Source organism: Oryzias melastigma, unplaced genomic scaffold, assembly GCF_002922805.2.
Source record: "Oryzias melastigma strain HK-1 unplaced genomic scaffold, ASM292280v2 sc00236, whole genome shotgun sequence".
NCBI classification, from domain to species: domain Eukaryota; kingdom Metazoa; phylum Chordata; class Actinopteri; order Beloniformes; family Adrianichthyidae; genus Oryzias; species Oryzias melastigma.
In genome coordinates this window covers 167623-187442 of record NW_023416886.1, presented here as the reverse complement: position 1 = coordinate 187442, position 19820 = coordinate 167623, and the positions used below count along the sequence as shown (strand labels likewise).

The 19820-nt window shown below is 39.0% G+C and overlaps 1 protein-coding gene across 1 annotated transcript; it reads left to right on the top strand.

The window, feature by feature from the left end:
* Nucleotides 1-377: 377 nt before the first annotated feature.
* On the top strand, nucleotides 378-18680 carry LOC118598238. The gene is made up of 2 exons (XM_036210775.1): nucleotides 378-464; nucleotides 11303-18680. The coding sequence occupies exon 2, from the start codon at nucleotides 11312-11314 to the stop codon at nucleotides 16490-16492; it is 5181 nt and encodes a 1726-aa protein (XP_036066668.1). The 5' UTR covers nucleotides 378-464; nucleotides 11303-11311; the 3' UTR covers nucleotides 16493-18680.
* The last annotated feature ends 1140 nt before the right edge of the window (nucleotides 18681-19820 follow it).

The following is a 19820-nucleotide window of genomic DNA, read 5'->3' as shown; positions in this document are numbered from 1 at the left end:
GTCCGAAAGGAGAGGAATAAAGACACTGGAACATCTGTTCTAAAATATCTAAATGGAAAAATAATTTATGTATTTATATTAATGCTAAATATTTAGCAGCACATTTGGTTAAAACTGGCATATACAGTATTCGACAAATTCCCTTTTTAATTACTACAATCACCAACTTTAGCTGATTGGCTGAATCGAACCGTTCTCACTGTTTCAGAAGCATACCTTCCATTCAGATGGAGGTAGCTCTTAGCTGCCTCTAGGGGCTGCACCTCCACCATCTCAGGTGGTCTGGACCCCCCCTCTGCCCCTGCAGCGCCCACAGAGAGAAACACGTTTATTTTTGGAGTGGTCGCTAGCAGGGCAGCTCACTCCTCAGGAGTCCAGATCACTTCAGGATGAGACGCCCTGTGACACCCTGAGCCGGGATTAACAAGCAGAGAGCAGTTTGTCTCGTCAGCCACTTGCTGAAGGTAAACCAGTCAAACTCTCTTGAGAGTCTGTCGATTGACAAGCTGATGCTTCTGCTGTGCAATCTTGACCCATCAGCCAGGTGCAGAGCTGCAGACATGCCATTCAATACCTGCACGTGCACGACCTGTCCTCTGACACACCTTAAGGCAAATCAGACATAAATGTTGACAACCTTGCATTGTCCTTAACTTAGGTGATTTCTTTAAGCCCATGTTTGTGCAATATGATAGTCTAAAGCTAAAATAAAGAATTAACAAATTTTACTTTTAGCTTATTCACTCTTTTCCTTTGCAAAATCCCCAATCACATATATTTTCACCTGAGTGATTTATATAGATAATGTGGTTATCAAATTTATTTAAAAATTCAAACTAAGAGGAAAAACTCAGTTTATTGCATGCTGTTTTGGGCTTTTCTTTGAATTATCTGCAGAAAACCTCCCAGATTTTAACCCGGCGGCTTCTGTAGTGTCAGCTTGCTTTTATTGCAGTGACTTTTCTATCATTAAGTATTTTCCATGAATGCTTAAATAAAATCTATCATCTAAATGAGCGAAATGATCCAAAACTGTAAGAGCAGTTTTTCTGCCTGTGTCTTTTATATAGAAGGCCAAACTCTCCTGCCTCTAAAGGACCAGATTATTGCACACAGGGACATAATGAAGTGAATCATTGCCTATGTACCACCAGGCTAAGCTCCCAGTTGGAGCAGATTTGAGAGAATTTGAGCCTTGGATTTATTTCCAGCAAACCAAAGCTGTTTCAGCGAGTGTGGGACATCAGGCAGCAGGTGCTCGGTGTCAGGATGTTTGCTCTTCTTTCCCTGCCTCTAAAATTAGACCGTGGATGTTTCCTGGTGCTGCTCGAAGGCTCTCTCACACTTAGAGAGGACAGAAACAATCTAGGCCATGTGACCACTTCAGTGAGAAGATAAACCAAAGTTTTCCAAACTAACGTTAAATGTTGATCTCCATCACTTGAAGTAAGTTTCTGTTTTTAACTGTCTGCTATGGGATTCATATTGCATTCATGACCGGCTCATTGCTAAAGCAAGAATTCTTCTGTTGAAAGTTATTTATCATCATTTTTAATTTTCTGTTATGTGATGCAGCCTCATTGTGATTTTTTTAAATAGTTTCAGTCACGTGACGCTCATGCTGCTGCACTAAAGCCCACAACAGCGCTCCAGGGCTTTCTGCTACAGAACTGCAAAAGCCGGTCAGTTTTCTGACTATTGTGTTTTACTTGAGCCTTGTTTCCACTGAGCAGTCTGATAAGGAGTAGTATGGTACGGTCCAGTTCATTGTGGCGAGTGTTTCCACTCAGTTAAGCCTTACTGACCAGTTTGTTTTCACGCCGCATGCGTGTTGTAGACCGCTAGTGTGTCGTTGCATCATTGTAATGTGACGACTAGCAAAGCCTCAACAATGGAGGTCATCCAGCAGCTCGCGTCTTTCTTGCTTTACTTTTTATATATCATGTATAACAGGAATTTAATGTTGTTTGAGAGAAGATTGTGGGCGGCAAAGAAGAATACCGCCGTAAAGCTTTCTAATGTCATCATCACTTTCTGCCAATCAACAGGTGGCCCTGGCAGCTCCGCCCCAAGTGACAGGTTCTATTTTTCTATAGACATATAACGTATGGGGGCCCCCAAGAGGTACAGGTCCGTACTGTTTGAGATAACAAGCTCCTAAAGACCTATCACACACATACCGCTATATATACAGGTGGTAGAGCAGGACGCCCAATGACCAAACTGTTGATGTGCCCTTGGGCAAGGCACCTAACCCTGCTTGCCTGCAGTGTGGCTCCTCTAGCATGTAAATGGGTATGAACTCCCTGGTGATGGTCAGAGGGGCCGTAGGCGCGTACTGGCAGCCACGCCCCTGTTAGACTGCCCCAGCAGCTGTGGCTACATCAGTAGTTTACCATCACCAAGTATGAATGAATAATGGATACACAATGTAAGCGTTTCGAGAGCCTGGAAAAGCGCAGATAAATCTAATCCATGTATGTATATATATATATATATATATATATATATGTAGAGGGAAATTCTCATATGTATGTGATTAAATAGACAGACTCATGAAAAGCAGATTTTTAAATGAATTACACAATTAATTTGAATTAAATGGATACATTTAGATGAATATTTCTGATTACAGCATGATAAAAGTTTCACTCATTTTGCCATCAACAGCTTGTTGAATCAGATCTGTGTTTTACTAGCTGTCGTTTGGCGCTGACAACCAAGGGGTGCCAATCGACCAGTTCCAGTCTGTTTCAAACACAGTGATTTGACAGATAATAGAAAACCATGGCAGCACAGTTTTTTTTTCTCCTTTGAATTCCCTGCCCGGGCTGCCCTTACCTAAACCCTGCATGGAGCTGCAGCCATCATGCTCACGGGCTCCTGAGAAGCAAGATGGTGGCCAGACAGAGAACATCTGACGCATTGGGGATGCAGCCTGCTCAAAATTAAAATTAAATGTGTGTGTATATATATATATATATATATTGTTTCTTCAATATAAGCTCCAAATTAGCACAAAAAAAATCTTAGTAGATGCCAAATAAGCCAAAAAAGTTAACTTGTTGCTTAAATACTAGCTAAACTCCAAAATAGCCCAAAACTCCTCAGTAAACTAAGTTAATCAAAAACGTTAGTCTGTTGCTAAAATATTAGCTAAACTCTAAATTAGCATAAAAAAACCTCATTAGATACCAAATTAGTCAAAAAAGCTAGCACATTGCTTCAATATTAGCTAAACTTCAAAATTGTCTATAATTTCCCAGTAAACCTGAATTAGTTTAAAAATGTGCTAAAATAGAAGCTAAACTCTAAATCAGCCCCAAAAAACCAGTAGAAAACAAATTAGCCAAAAGTGTTAGCATGTTGCTTAAATGTTAGATAGGCTAAACTCCAATTTGTTTTGAAAATTACTAAGAAAAAAAGAAAAAAAAAACAGCCCATGAATATATGTAAAGGCTTGTTGCTAATCTAAAATAAAATCAAAATAAAATTTGTGCTCAATATTTCAAAAACTTTAAAGTTTATGAATACCAAAAATACAAGCAGAAATGTCCTAAACGAGCTGAACGTTTTGATACCAAGATTCCGGATATCCTTGAAAGTGTGATTGAGTTTTGACTTGCCGAAAGACGTAAGGAAAGGAGCAGGAGAGTCACTGTTGTGTGGATGATTAAAAAGCAGAGAAGATGGTCGTAAACTGTTGAATTCACGTTCTCTTATAGAAATGAAAAAGAATCAGATAGAATGCAGTTTGATGACTTATTCGGTACACAACATCTCTCAAATAAGAATTAGTCCACAGTATGCAGTAGTTGCTGTAACTCATGAGATTTGGTGGCAGAAACAGGCCCTCCTTCACCCACTGGCAGCTTGTCTACCTCAAAGTGTGGCTACATCAGTCCAATCCACGTAACTGTAAATTCAATACATTTCCTGATCATGATGATTGTAACTCTTGTTTTACAGTAGAAGAGCTCCCCGTTGCCGACTCTCTTCAGAGACACGGTTCCAGCAAAGTCCTGGTCGGTCTGCTTGTGCATCCGATGGAAAAAGGATGTTCAAGTTCAAAGCAGTCCAGCAGCTGAGAGGACAAAAAAAGAAAATATATTATGATAAATATACAAACATTAAACTTAGATGGATGACTTCAATGTCGAATATTAAAAATAAACCAAGTGAGAATAACTGCAGCTTCTCAGATTACAGCAACTGCATAGGAAGATGTTTAAGGCCTTAACTGAGGCCGTGCACGTTTACCCACCATCACAATGAGGATTACATTTTTAAAGTTTTCTTGGTTCAAAATGCTTTCCGGCCCCATCTCCTGCTAAAAGAAAAAACTAATGTGCCTATAAAGTCTGATCCCCCGCGGAACCTCGCTGGGAGGCTGGCGGCAGGACGCACCGATTGCACCACGAGGACCTTCTAAACATCCACAGGGCAGAGGGGTTTGACCAGCTGGATCACCGGAGGACCAGGCTGGATCACCGGCTCTCTGCTGCCGTCCTCCCTGCGAGGCTCCGCTGGGAGGTATCGGACCACGAGCACCACAACCCCCCCGGTTGATCAGGAGCACTGTTTGAGTAGCTGATGCAGATCGGAAGCACTCTTATCTGGAAAATATTCTTATTTTTAGAAATATAAGTGTTTAAAAAACGCTTGTTTAGACTTTTTTATGTCAACTATGGGGAATATCTTTTTAAGAAAGTGGGAAAATGTCAAGTATTACCGAATATTATTCACAATCGAAGTTTAAGGCTGACAAGAAAACTGTGATGAACGAGCATTCTAGTAGTACTTGAACGCATCACTCGCGGATGAATTCGTGAGACGTAAGATAAGTCTCACGACACATTAGTGCGTAACTGATGTGTTGTGTGTGTGTAAGAGGTGATTCGTGCGTATTTTTTTTTAAAGATTTGTGTGTGTAAACAGTTTCAAGCTGTTGTAATTTGTGCACGTGTAAATTGTATTTTTTTTTATATTGTAATTTTTATACTTTTCCACAAAACATATTATATGTGTTACAAATCAATAACTGCACACACACAAATCCAAAGTTATGCATGAATCAAGAATACGGACACACAGATCCTAATTTACGCACAAATCGTGAATTACGCACGCACAAATCAGAGTGAGACTATTTTCTCTCCATACTTTCCAGTTTGGCATGACAATGCATCATTAATCATGAGATTTTTGTAATATTCGTAATCAAATTTTTTTTACCCTAATTGTCCCACTTTGCCTAAAACAACATTGTTTTTTCTGAATTTATTTCAGTAAACTGAACTTCAGTCTCATCTCATGAAAACCATCACTGACACTTTACTTTGAATGTTTCTTTACTTCCTGTGACAGCAGTGGATTTTGTTTTAGTTTATAAACTAAAATTCTACATTAATATTATTTTAGAGAAATGTTTATATTGCCTGAACTGTAATTTTTACCACACTTCTCAATATTCATGAATATATCTCGAATCAGCGATCTCAGAGGTCACAAATTCCTTTGAACAGATTGTGACCACACAGTATTGTGATACTAGTTACTGCCTTACCCTGCATGTAACAGGTTTTAAGTTTCAAGGTAGACTGATATGGGATGACAAAAAAACTGTTGTTTATAGGACATAGTTTCTGCAGAGCAGCAATAGTTCATCAGAAGCTCACCTCTGAGTTGTGGATGGGACTGCTGGTGCAGAGTAAGGCTCTGCTCATTCCCCATGATCCCTTTGTTTACCCTCCACTAGCTTACAGCCCCTCACATCTCCATGCTAACAGTAGCGGTGCATCAAAGATTGTAAACAATATTGGAGCCATCCCGTCGTACAGCTTAGATCCAGATCCCAAAGTATGGAACAAATATAGTCTCATCCATAACACTCTTTTTTGACATTGAATTTATGACACTGAATTTTTCCAACTAATGGTGTCATGTGATCAAGGGAGCTCAACTTGATAGGCTAACTCGATCAAGTGTCGATTGTCATGAAGAGTTCTCCACCTGTGGGGGAATTTTTGGCTGGGGAACTTTTTGCTTAAAGTGAATACAAATTAATTTACATAACTATGGAGGTTTAAAAAAATTAGAAACTTTCAAGCTCAAAATACTAATAATTTAAAAAAGGAAGATTTTTTTTTTTTTTTTTTTCTTTTATTGAAGAAATTCTGAAAACTCACAAATCAAAGACTGTAACCAAATGAAAAAGTTTACTTGTAACAGCTGTTGTTCTGTATGTTCAGTTTCTCCCTTTTTGCTTTTTAGCTCTCAGTTTACAATTTCAACTTGGACTTTTTGTTTTTTGGAGTTGAACCCATTTCATGAGGGGGTGGGGCTTTTAACCCATTGGCCACCAGCTACATGACTGACATGGAGTGACAGAAAATGTGGTGACCTCAGTTCTGCTGCTGTGGCCGCATCGTCATGTCTCCTCTGATGTCTGGTAGTACCAAACTTTGAGATTGTGATCAGACCATCTTCTGCTCTAGGTTTAGTTTGGTATTCATGTTTTCATGAAAGCTATGGCTTAGATCACGGGTCACCGACCTTTGTGAACGTGAGGGCTCCTTCATGTTCTGAGTCAGACGAAGGCCTACTATTTTGAAATAAGAAATTTGCTCAGTTTGCCTTTAGTTCTACATTATTAATGATGAATAATGATCCTCCTCTATGTATAGACTCTGATTTCTCACCATAATTATCAACAATGACATCAAGCTAGAAGCATATCAATATTCAGAACTTTATTAATCTCAGTAATTGTTACATTTTTAGGTGATCACTTACATTGTACATTTCATGGGAAAAATGTTCACTGTGTTGTACCATGTTCATCAATTATGTAATGTTAAAGAAATCAACTTACACATTCAAATCTGAATTTTAGACGCAGCTCACTAGTGAGTTGTGCTATTTTTAAAAGAGACCTGCAGGCAACTTGTGTGGTCCTTGGGGTCCTTGGTGGCACCAGGTTGGTGACCCCTGGTTTAGATTAAGCTGTGATACAAAATGGATATGTGTAGTTATTCTGAAATAAAGTTATTAAATGGAATATATCTTAACCACTCACCATGAAGTATATTAATCTTAGACTTCAGATTTATGCTAATCAGATTATGCTAATTTATGTTATCTGACTGACGAATGTTTTAACAGGAAGGTGAGTGCTTAAAAAAGTATCAGGTACTTTGTCGTGTATCATGATGGATTTCTCAAATCAATGAATAAATAAATGATTCATTAATTAATAGGATGCCAAGGAAGAAGGAGTCATACTGTCCTTACACCTGTGGTGAAGCTGGTTATTAAAATAATGGTTCACTTTGTTGTACAAGCGCTAAATTTAGCCTGGATTTACCTTCTCCTCTTTTAGAAAAGCAAGTTAGAAAAAAAATCTATCATTTTAAAGGGACTATAGCAGAGTCCTGCAACCTTCTACACTTAAAGATCCATTCAGGAACCCAGTAAGAGCCATACAGTCTGACTTTACCCTTTAGAAAAATAAGACACTGATGTGTATCACTGTTTCTATTATGAATGTTTATTTTTTGTCATAAATAAAGCACAAAACATAAAGAGAAAATATATATTAGAAACCTCACAACAAGTAGACAGACCACTATTTTATTTTGGGATGGGGACCGACAGGAATTTTCCACAATAACGAACACCAGTGTTGTTCCCGCCCACCAACGTCATGGAAGGTGAGCAGCTCAGAATGGACAGACACGCCCACCTGTGTAGATTCCAGCCGGGCCGACCTGAAATCCAGCTGGATCAAAATTCTCCCCAAAAAATGTTTTATTATTTTTCACAAACACTATGAAGAAAATTTATAAGAAAAAAAAGAAAAAGCTGAAAAAAAAACAGAATTTCAGGAAAAATGTCAAATAGACATCAGTGGGAAATTCTTATTTTTTGGATGCCTGTTGTGACTTTAGCCTGGATATTTTTGTATTTTCATTCAAAAACATGTTGATCAATTTTATTCTTGTTGTTTTTATAAAATTACAACTTAAACATTCATTCTATGTTGTAAAAACAGTTTGTTGAATATTTTTGGGGTTTCCACAGCAAAATGAATCCCATTTTTCCAGATTGACTTTTCTGTTTTTGCATGATTTTATGTCTAGTGTGTGAATACAACATGGAAAAATGACTAAATTAAGATAATGTCACATGGAGAGGTTATGCTGATTAAGATGATACCAAATAAGCAAGCATGTAGTCTTTCAAATTAAAAATACAGAAAATTCAAATACAGACAAAAACAAATTTTTAGACCCTATAGGTTCCAAAGGGTTAAAAAATAAATGTTCTAAATTTACAGTTTTGCGTGTGATTTTATATTATGAGTATTTGCAGAGGATAAGTCTGGCAAATACTCCAACTAAAAAAAAAATGTAAAAAAGGGTGATTAATTAAAGGGTGATTAATCACGATTAATTTTCTCCAGATTTGCGATTAATTAGTTAATTTTTTTCAATCGATTCGCGGCCCTAGTTTTTAGACAACCCAAACCACACATGCCCTCTCTGTAGTGGGCCACTCTATTGATCTGTTTGTGGGTGTGTGTGTGTTGTGTGTTTACACTGCTCTCCCCTTCATACACATTTCTTTCTCCGGTCCCTAACCCCGCGGATAAGGGGGAATACTGTGTTTTTATCTCTACAGTCTGTTTAGATACAAACACATGATCACATTTGTCAATAGCAGTATTTTCTTGTGAAAAATTGGTTATATGTTGAAAATGGACCAGATTTTCTCGTGTGTCTTGGTGTAACTTCCTGCCAGGATTGACACGGCTGGCTTGCTGAATGGCGTGAGCCAGCGGCGCAATTCACGTCTGGTGTGAACGACACCACAGATTCACAATAAAGGGCGCCGAATGGAAGTGGCCTCCGTTCTGTGTGACCCTGACGTGACACCCCTGTTCACAGCCAGGCAGGAAGCTTTGACAAGGGCAAAACGCCTTCAAGTTTGAGGTGTGAGAGGAAGTGTTTGTCTGTACGTACGGAAGAAATCATTAACAATAGTTACACATGACCCGTAAGTGTGGAGGAAAGAAAGATGATCAGATCTGGATTATTCATGATATTTTTAAATCTGAATGTTGTCTTTAAATATATTCAAATATAAACCTAACAAATGTTTATAAGAGCAATTATTTTATATGCAACAATGCAGTGAACTCCCACAGTGAAGGAGGTGCAGGATGGGTTTGATGTGCACAAAGAAACAAAACTGTCATCCATTTTTGTCCCAAACAACAATGACAAACTATTATACTTTCTTTGGGTACTTGAGGGTTATCATACGAACACTGTAACTGTTTTCATGGGTTTAAGACTGACCCAAACTTCACTGTATCACACCTTGACCACCAGATGAAAGACATGGTGCCATCAAGTCAACCAAAGAAGCTTAAATCTTGAAGTACTTTCTGAACTTCTAATTGAACTTGAGGGTATAAACTGAAATGATCTAACTGGTTACACAAGGTAATATCAAATCCTAGAGAACAGGTGATTAAGTGTGGCTGGGTTTAAAGACCCACTCCAATGAAAATCGTATTTTTGGTATTTTTAGCATGTTCTCGTAGAATTTTTCAAATTTGAGATTAAAACTGTGTTTTATGAGTATTGCTTTGTTCTAATCATGATGGATCAAGAGCAGATGAAAACAGTTTGAAAGAGGTCGGGTGTGTGACGCACCAACTGTCACGGGCGCCACCGGAGGGCCAAAATCTCCAATTCAGTCTTACTCAAGCCGTGGAGCGACAAGCTACATGGTAGCTATGGCTGAAGTGATTTTAGGGAATGGTGATTTTACCAAGGAGATGTGGATCCAACAATTCTGCTCAACTTCTGATAAGCTGTGTGAAGCTGTCTGACCTCTTGTGGCGCCCGCAATGATACCCTTTGGCTAAGTGTAGTCTCCGGTTCTTGGTCTGTTACTCATTTAATTCAAAAAAAGTGTTTCCATTGCAGTTCTGTGGAAAATGTCAATTTCAAAATGTCTCAAAGACCAGCTCCTACTAGCAAAAAACGTTTTTTAATAATTGCAATTTCTTTCAAAATTGAATTGTTTCCGTTATGCACATTTATTTTTGCAAATTTCATAGTCAATGGAAATGCAACAAGAGAGAGCTTCATCTTGAGCATGACTGTTTTCTCATATTGTGTTTTCCTGTTTTGCATGTACTGTATGTTCTCAAACAGTCACATTTCCAACTCCTGCTTACTTTTAACTCCTGTAATTTCCAAGAGTTTCATCTAAACTTGACAAGGGCATTTAGATGTGTCAAAGAATTTCAGATTATTTAAAAAAGGAGACTGTTTCATTCACACTTTGCATTCACAACCCTATTATTTGTTATTTGGCTGAAGCAGATGCCCGCTTTAAAGAACTTTTAAATTACTGGTATATTTAATTCCATAAGTACTGTTACACTGTTAACCTGTCTTTTTTTGTGGTATAGGCTTATTTAAATCAGCTCAAAATTGTGCTGACAATCTCTCATGTCTATATTTATTTTAAAAAATTATGAAACTTGGCTAGTAACAAGTGAACAGAGTACCAACTGAAAAGGGAAACATGTTCTGTGTCTGAAGTATAAACCTTTTTCTTTTATTATACCTCAAAGTTTAACAGTATGGAAAGGCACGTATGAGAAAATCCGCAATTAATGCGTCAAAAAAATTGTTGGCGTCACGCACATGTCAAGTTAACGCGTAATTAACGCGACAAATCTGACAGCCCTACTTAAAATATAATACTTTTTGGTCATATATTTTTTCCTTACATCATACTAAAATCTATCCAATGGATTTGTTCATTTTTGTCCAAAATAACTTTTTTTTAAACGTATTAAACATTTTTGTTGAAGAGTTTTTTTAAGTAACTCTGTGTTTCTTTGTTTAAAACTACTGTGTGAAGAGAAACGACAACTCTGATATTTCTGTGAAAACTAAATTGGAGTCACAGAATCAAACCAGCTTTAAAAATGTAGTATGGATAATTTCAAAAAATGTGCATAATTCAGTCATATATATGGGAATTAAAAAAACTACCAGGAATTACATAATTAGTTGTGTGTTAAGTTCATAAAAATCTTATTATCTGATGCTTCTGCCAATCCAAAAAAATGTACTACATTTATTTTTGTTTTATGCCTTGACTTTACCTGTACATGATCAAAAGGCCAAAACCCTATTAATAGCTGTGTGTGCATAAACCTTTGAATGAATCCATTATGATGTCAAAATTCACATGACTGTCATCTCTCCTGCAGAATCGTGAAATGTTGATGGAGGTTTACTACAGCAATGGGCTGGAATCGGACATTTCCCAGCAGTATCCGCCTCCTTTAATGCCAAAACCTGGCAAAGACAATGCAAGGCTTCAGAAACTCAAGAAGAAAAGAGCCAAGAAGAAGACCGGCCTGTCTCAGACACCCATCCCGTTCCGCTCCTGCCTGTCACCCGTCAATGAAGCCAGCACAGACCTGGAGCACAGCGATCTGTCCAGCCCTCCAAGAACACCAGATCCAGTCTCTGTGACGGACTCACCAGCATCCACTTTCTCTTTCTATGATCATTCTGCTTCCCCTTATCCCCAGAACAGCAGCTATGGCCAACACATGGGCAATATTCAGCCTCCGACCTTTACAGCTCAGACCATGAACTCTGACGTCCAGGTGGCTCCCCTGTACCAATGCTCTTCTTTTCTGTTTGATGATGCCACTCCCTTTATGTTTCCACCTTTGAAACCTGCCCTCTCATATCCACCACAGAATATGCCAGCACCAGCCCCCCTCCCCACTTTAAATTCAACACCAAACTCTTATGGGACAGGCACAACAGTCCCCCCCGATTCTGTAGCACTGTCCAGTCCCAAAATATCAACTCACTGCCTTACTCTTTCTGCTCTCACCAACAACTGTTACCCAGGTCCGTCACATTCTAAAGTCGCACAACTACATCCTGTTCCAGTGCCACTATCCATTTCAAACACAGAGACACAGCCATTTATAGTCAGCCAGAGGGGGACAAACACTTATGTAGAAGACAGCTCTCCCAGTCAGGCTTCATCCTGGACTGCCAGACCAACCAGCAATGGCAATAGTCTTCATCAAGTGTCATCTGAAGTTACTGCCTCGAAGATTTCACTCATCAAGTCACTTAAAGAGAAAGGATCAGAAGAAACACAAGCAAAGATGTACACGTCAAAGGCCACTTTTTTTGAGATTTCCAAGCCACTTTTGGTTCAAGACCTAACTCTAATCAACCCGGCATATGAGGGATCATATTCATCTGCTGGATTCAGGGAGAAAACTGCTGACCCAGTGGTTAACACAGATCAGAATCTATCATCACTTTCAAACTATAATCAGAGTGACAAACTTCCAAGCACAACTTCAATTCCTTCAACCTTTTCCAAAATATCAAACTATAACCAACAGCTGTTTCCTGAAACGCCTGGTTTCAACTCCATCCAGGGTTCACAAGCACCAGACTTTTTGGGACAGAAAACAAAAGTTCAAACTGAGCTGTTTCACAGAGATTTCTTTGACACATCTGACACCCCTGCTATGAAATCTATGTCCACCTCTGTGATATCAAAGCCAAGGACAGACCAGGGTCCAGAGAAAAAAGCCTCGTCCTTGCCAACTGTCCCATTGTTTCTGTGTGTACCAGAGAAATTCAGACCCTCACCAGTTACTCAAATGCAAACACCATGTTCAAGTCCAGGGTTTTCCTCTTACCCTCCACCTGCAGTGCAGGCACGCAAGTCTTTAACATCGCTTTTGGAGACGCAAATGTCATTGGCAAACTCAAAGCCCAAGTCACAGTCAACATATTATGGACTAACTCCAGCACAATATGTTGCTTATGGTGGAATAAGGACAACTGCATCACATCACAGCCCCAAGCCCTCTGATACCAACAAAACCCACTCCTTTGTGACTGAACCGCACGTCTGCAAGGATAACAAACTCAATGGACATGAGGATCTGACCACTTTGCTTCACAGTGAGGCATTACATGGTCCTGAGCTTCCACAGACTGTCAAAGGCAGCGAAGATGCCGCTCAAGAAAGTTGGCTTGGAGCTCACTGTAATGAAATACAGTTACAGAAAACCTCTAATCTGGACAGGGTCAAACCTGAGCTCAACTTGGCTCAGAAAACAATCCAACAACCAACAAATGATGTTTCCACTTCAAAAGCTACAATACCAGTACTTAAAGAAGGTGAGGTACACTCACAAAGTGTGGTATTTTCTACAGATACAGGGCTTTCGATGCCCCCATACTCAGGTGATGGCAGGTATAAGTCAAGTTCTTCTTTAACCAATGGTTTTACTCCAAAGACACATGACCCACATGAGGTAGATAACACAGACAAAACGTACAATGTTACAAAACCTCTGATGTTTGATGAAACATGCAACGAAGAATCTAGAGTTAAAGTTTCAAAAGAGTCAGGAAAAGTTGGTAATTTTAGCCCGTTATTAACGCGAAGTTCCAGTGCAGACTGTGAAAACCCAAATCAACCTCCAACATCAGAGTTGGAGCTCAAAATTACTGAAAGCTATATGGTCAAAAACACTGCAGGCATGCAACAGTCCACTAACGTTCTGTCAGGATACTCACCAAGTAGAAGAGCCAATGAATTACTTTTAGATAGAGAACAGAAAGTAACGGAAATGAGAGGTGATATCTTCCTAAACAATGTACAGAACAATCCTCCAGTATTTGCTAATACAGAACACAGCCTTTATAGGAGAAACATTGAGACGAAATGCAACAATGAACCAAACATGTATTCTAATGAATCCCCTTCACTACAGAGACCAGTCAAAGCAACCACATGTTCTTCTGTCCGTTCATTATCTGTGCCTATAAGGAATACTGGACCCAGTCCCACTGTTAGCGACACAACTCACTTTTGCAGAGAAATTCAGACACCAGACACAAAAACCCACACGCTGAAATCAGCAGTTCCTACTGTCAACAATGTTTTATTAGGAAGAGACCATATAGAGCCAAACTCTTCTGTGTCTTATGTTACTGAAACCATGCCGGACGGTTTTGTGAGCAGTAAGTTTTATTCAGACGTAGAGACATCAGATGTTAAAACAAAACAGATTGAACAAAGTATTAGCCCAGATATGCAGACCAGGATAGGGAGGAGAGATGTTACTGAGCAAGGCACAACTTTCAACTTCTACAGAACTTTGCAAGAACATTCTAATTCAAATGCAGTGGATGGTACTGTCAACACTAAAGAGATGAAACCTTGTTTCCATCACACAAATATCAAGGCAGAAAATGTTACACAAAAAACAGACTTTCAAAGGGAAAACATGAGCATGATCGGTCAAAGAATTTTTTCCAATAAAACATCCACTGAGCAACTTCAATGTTCCACTACTGGAGCTTCAGAAAACATGCAAAACAGATCTGAACAGACAAGCATTTTCAGTTTGAGTAGCACATATAGTGATTTTTCAACAACAGAAACAATTGTCCCCAACAAATCCAACATGGAGTCTGTTTTACCAATAAAAGCAGTGAATCCTTCTCCTTTGCTGACCAGCACACCTGCAGTTATCTCTAGTCAAAGGCTTATCACACCAAAAAGTCCTCTGATGAAACCAGACAGACCTAATACTCCAGCTACAACCAAATCTGACACCATGAAAACATCCTGTAATTCTAATAGCAAACACACTGAAACTCAACATACTGGCAACAAGTCCCCACTAATACCCTGGCTTCAAATTACCAACAAAAAAGAGAACCTCCCCATAAACGCAACAATTACTGACAATAAATATTTAGCAAGCCCACCACCCAAAATTAAAAATATAATTTCATCTGAAACAGTAGCTTCTATCCACTCAGGGCGTGCTGAGGCCAACACGTATGCCATCAGTGCTGAACAATCAATACAGCAGAGACACAATCTGATGACTGAAGAGAAATTATTGACTAATAAAAACCCAGGAAACCTTCAAAGTCCAATCTCATCTTTCAATGACACAAGGACTCTGTTAGGAAGTAGCTCTCCATCGCTGACAAAAACTGATTCAAATAATCTACATAATTCCATCAAATTGCAGTCTATAAAAGACATTTCTCACAACCCACAAACAGCAACATCTTTAAGTCCTGTTTGTTTGATAGGGTTGAACAAAGAGCAGAACCTCCCTATCCTTAATCCTCTTCCTAATAATACAACTGCTGATGCTGCAAAGCAGTCTTTTGAACCCAATCCTGAACACGTCTTGAAACCAAAAATAAAACTTCCTCCCAGTGAGGACACACCGGCCACTGAAGAACAAACGCAGCAACCAATGAGACCCGTAAAAACCAACTCTTCATCTGATTCAAATCCAATAGAAATCATTTCCCCCCATTACCCAGAAGCTAGTACACCCAGCTCTTATACTAAGTCACCTTTAACCAGTACACCTAATCTCTCAGAAAAATGTCCAAATAAAATTGAAAAACCAGCTCCTGAAGAAATACCAGCCCCGGAGTCCCCACAGCCTCTCACCGAAGCAATGCAGATTATCTCAGGCATGAGTAATGTTAAGCAAGCGGTAGAGAAGGTTGATTTAACCAAGGCAGCAACAAATACTGTCATAAAACCATCTATAGGTAAGACTGCTGTGACTGACACTGCCACTCCTGCCTCTCTGCCTCAGGATTCAGTCTCAGTCAAAACCCTATCTCCAAACAGAGGAATGTCACCGCCATCTCAGCAAAAAACTGGCCTCACAGGCAAAAACGATCTGAAGGCCAAAACCCCGATGGAAACTCAGGCAGTCAGACCCTCCATCAAGTCAGCGACATCAGCTGCATCTTCAGTTACTGACAAGTCAGACACAGTGGGAACATCACCCACTAACACAGAACCAAAAACCGCCCAGAAGCAGAAAGGCCTGAAGGGGAAGCTCAGTGGGTGGACGCGACTGAAGAAGCACATGGTGGTTGAGCCAGATGAACCCACGTTTCCAGTCCCAGAGGCCAAAGCTTCAGTCAGTTCAAGGATCAGCAATGAGGACACTCATCAAGTGGGTGCTAACCAGGAGATTGCCAAGAATCAAGATGATCCAAAGCCGCTGAAGATGTGGGATGCACTTCTGTTTCAAATGTTTTCTACCAAAGAAAAAATCATGCATCAGATCAACATGAAGAAGAAAGACTCAGAAAACACGAAACCTTCCAAGGACAGTGAGACAGAAGTCCCTTCTTTTGTCAGTCGCCTGCCGATTTTACTGTACAGTCCACGATTTGATGCCAGAAAGTTAAAAGAGGCTGCAGAGAAACCGCTGAAGACAGCAGCAGCTTTTGGAATGGGTTTGATAAAACGCAAATCTCAAGAAGATGAACGGAAGGACTTTAACCGAAAAGCCAGAGGGTTTGGTTCAAGAAAAAGTACAGATACAGCTGAAGATGGCCATGATTTGTAAGAGAAGCTTCCGATTCAAAATTTAAAATTTAAAATGAAAGGTTAAGGAGAGAAATTCCCTACATTTAGAAAGTAACTTTTGTGTTATCATCAAGAATGTAACATCAGAAGTGGTATAGTTTGGATTGTTAATGAATTAACTTAACCGATGTATTCTGAGGTATTTTACTGGAAAATTAGGACTATGCAAGTTACTGGTGCTTATAAATGTCTTCAATCTATACTCAGTGTTACTAGTAAAAAAGTAGGATGTAACTTACTTTACATAAATACATGCAATGTAGTTTGTTTTTCATGTTTGTTTTTCTGTTGTTTTTCTAAAAAAGGTTCAATATCAACTGCTGCAGGCAGATTTTAAACTTTATAAAAGTGATGCAAGGACTTTTACATTCCTGGAACAACTGGGCAAATAGGAATGGGAACAGATGACTAAATGTAAGAGTCTGGAAGAAAATAAGGTTTTGGAAAGTAAGCTGATAAAAAAAAGAGGTTTGGTACTCAGCCAAGGAGAAATTGAAAATATAAGGGGTGTACATGTATCTGGTCCAGTACTTTAGTATCAGAGGGCTTGATTTGGGTTATGGAATATGATGCATGTCTCAGGTTTGGTCCAGATGTCACAAGATGGCCACAATGTATGGGTTGAACGAAGACTGGCCCGGAGTAAACTGCAGACCAAGTGTGGTCTACATGAAGCATTTCTCATGTAGGAAAACTATTAAGGGTGTAATGATTAGTCAGCTTAATGAATCAATTTCTATTCCTACGTTCCACAGATCGATTTGTCTGAGGCAAGTTGTTAACCGAATCGACCTGTACTATCATGAAATTGTTTTAAAAGGAAACAAATGAATTACATGGATATTGTAAAATACCATTTGGATTGAGACATGGTGGGTTTATTTTACTGTAATGTAAAAATGACCATCACAGCTGACAACAAACATGATGCAGCAAAACTGATCAACCATCAGTCCAGTCCAATATGTGGAAACACCTTGAATTTATCAAAGTCATGTGACCATACAGTGTGGTAGAATGCTCTAATAATGTTGGATAATTCAGGATTAGTCCTGGATTTATCTTGGGTCGGTGAATCGGATCAAATATCGGCAACTATAAAATATGATTTGAATCGAATTGCTACCATGAATCATTACAGCCCTAGTAACAGCAAAAGCCTAAGTTGTTTATTTTTGGTCCCTGACACAAAGTGAGTTTTCAGATATGCTACGGATTGTAAAAAATATCCTGAAACATTTTATGCAGTAATTGATCTTTGATCAAACGATCTGATTGTGTATGTCTCGTATGGGTTTGTTTTCATTGTGATGTAGATGTGTGATGGGTTATTGTCCAGTTAACATTTGTTTTGTTTTGATTCTTCCTGTTCTATAAAAGTGATTTCACACTGGGACAGTCCAATTGTTCGGTTAAGTTGAGTAGGTAATTTAAAAATTGTCTATTTGTGTGTCTAACTGTACACAGAAACATCCAACAGCTGCTGGTTAGGTGACAGCATTACCCAAATGAATGAACAAGAAGGCATGAAGAAGATCAGTGAAGAAATCTGAGAAACCACTCGTCTGCTGATTATCATGCATTTAGAAATGGTTTAATCTCCTTCAACACATTTACCCAGCTGAACCACAATAGAGTTTATTTGAGAAAGACAAAACCATCAGATGGGCCAAAGGTCTGACTGTTGGTCCTCAGCCAAGTTTAGATTTCAAATTCACCAACTAAGCAAAGAAAATCAGAATTCTGGTGAACCAAACATGCCACCATGAAAGCCCCCTGAGTTACTATCAAAGACTTTTAAACCAACATGGCAAATTCTCAACTGTAACCTCCAGGTACAGTAGAAGAATGTGTGGGATAAGATCTTGAGAGGGAGAGTGAACACATTAGAATGAGGTTTAGAAATGTAGCTACTAGAAGTGTGATGTTTTGAGAGCTTTATGCGGCAGGTGCTGAAAAGTTGTGGTTTCTTTGACTAACCTCTTGTCTCTAAACCAAAGAGGAAAAATGAACAGTTTTTGCTAAAGATGCTCATGAGACGGAATTTCTTTAAGGAGTTGAACCCTTTTTAATCTAACCATAGTATAGTATCATTAGTTACACAGATGCCTGATATGTTTTTATCTATGTCTGTTTGACTTAACATTTATAAAAGATTGCAAACCTTGTTTTGTCTTTTTGTCTTTTTTAGATAGAATAGACTAACAGTTCTGACTTTAAAAATATATATTAGAGGGAAAAATGAATTTTGCTTCTGCCTGAGAGAAACTTTTTTCTTAAAGGGGCCATACCATGATTTTCTTTAGTCTTTCAGAGTAAAGTATATCCAAATATATAATCAATATATAATCATACATTACATTTGGAACACTAAAAAAAGCAAATTATTTATGGAATATGAGTTATTTTGGGGAAGTATTTTTATACCCAGAGGTAAATCAACTTGATTCCTGAGGCGCCGCCTTTCGCTCCTTGAGGGTCTATTTAATGACGTCATCCAAGAGCCGGGCTCGTCAGCGTGTTACCCACAAAAACCAAAAAAAAAAATCACATTTTTTTTTTTTTTTTTTTAGAATTATTGATTTACATGCTGTGTAGCCTGGGAATTTATCCCCAAAATTAGGCACAGACAGAATGGTGATGGCTAAATGCATTCAATTTGCTGTGAAATTTGGTCAAAAAAAGCAGACAAGACTGGATGAACATTTCAGGATTTATTGAAAGGAAGAGAACACTGTTCTGATTAGCACTGGCTGTGAATGTTTCGTTTCTCTTTGAAACATCATCTCTGTATCAAAAATCCTTTTCACACGTACCTTTCTGCCTTTGCTCAATAATAATAATAATAATAATAATAATGATTTCCACCAGGAAATATTCTGTTCCCTTTCTCCACCAGGAAATAGTCTTTTTCCTTTTTCTCCACCAGGAAATAGCCTGCTCCCCTTTTCCACCAGGAAATAGTCTGCTCCCTTTTTCCCCAGGAAATAGTCTTCTCCTTTTCTCCTGCCGTCTTCCCAATATTCCCGTCTGCATGCACCATTCTCGGATACGTTCAGGATCCATCCTAACATGTCGTGTAGATTCCTCACCAGAAGTTTCCTCATGAAGTTTGAACGTTAAATTGAAGGATCATTTTTTGCCATCACTAAACTGGATCACAACACAGACGCTTGTGTCTGGACGCCTGTGCACGAGCAGGGGGTGGGGGCTCTTGAAGCTAGCTAATCACTGCTAGCTTTGCAGGGAAAGTGTTTGTGTTAGCCTGGGGGCGGAGCAGACTCTACCTGGAAGGGGCGGTTGTCAAC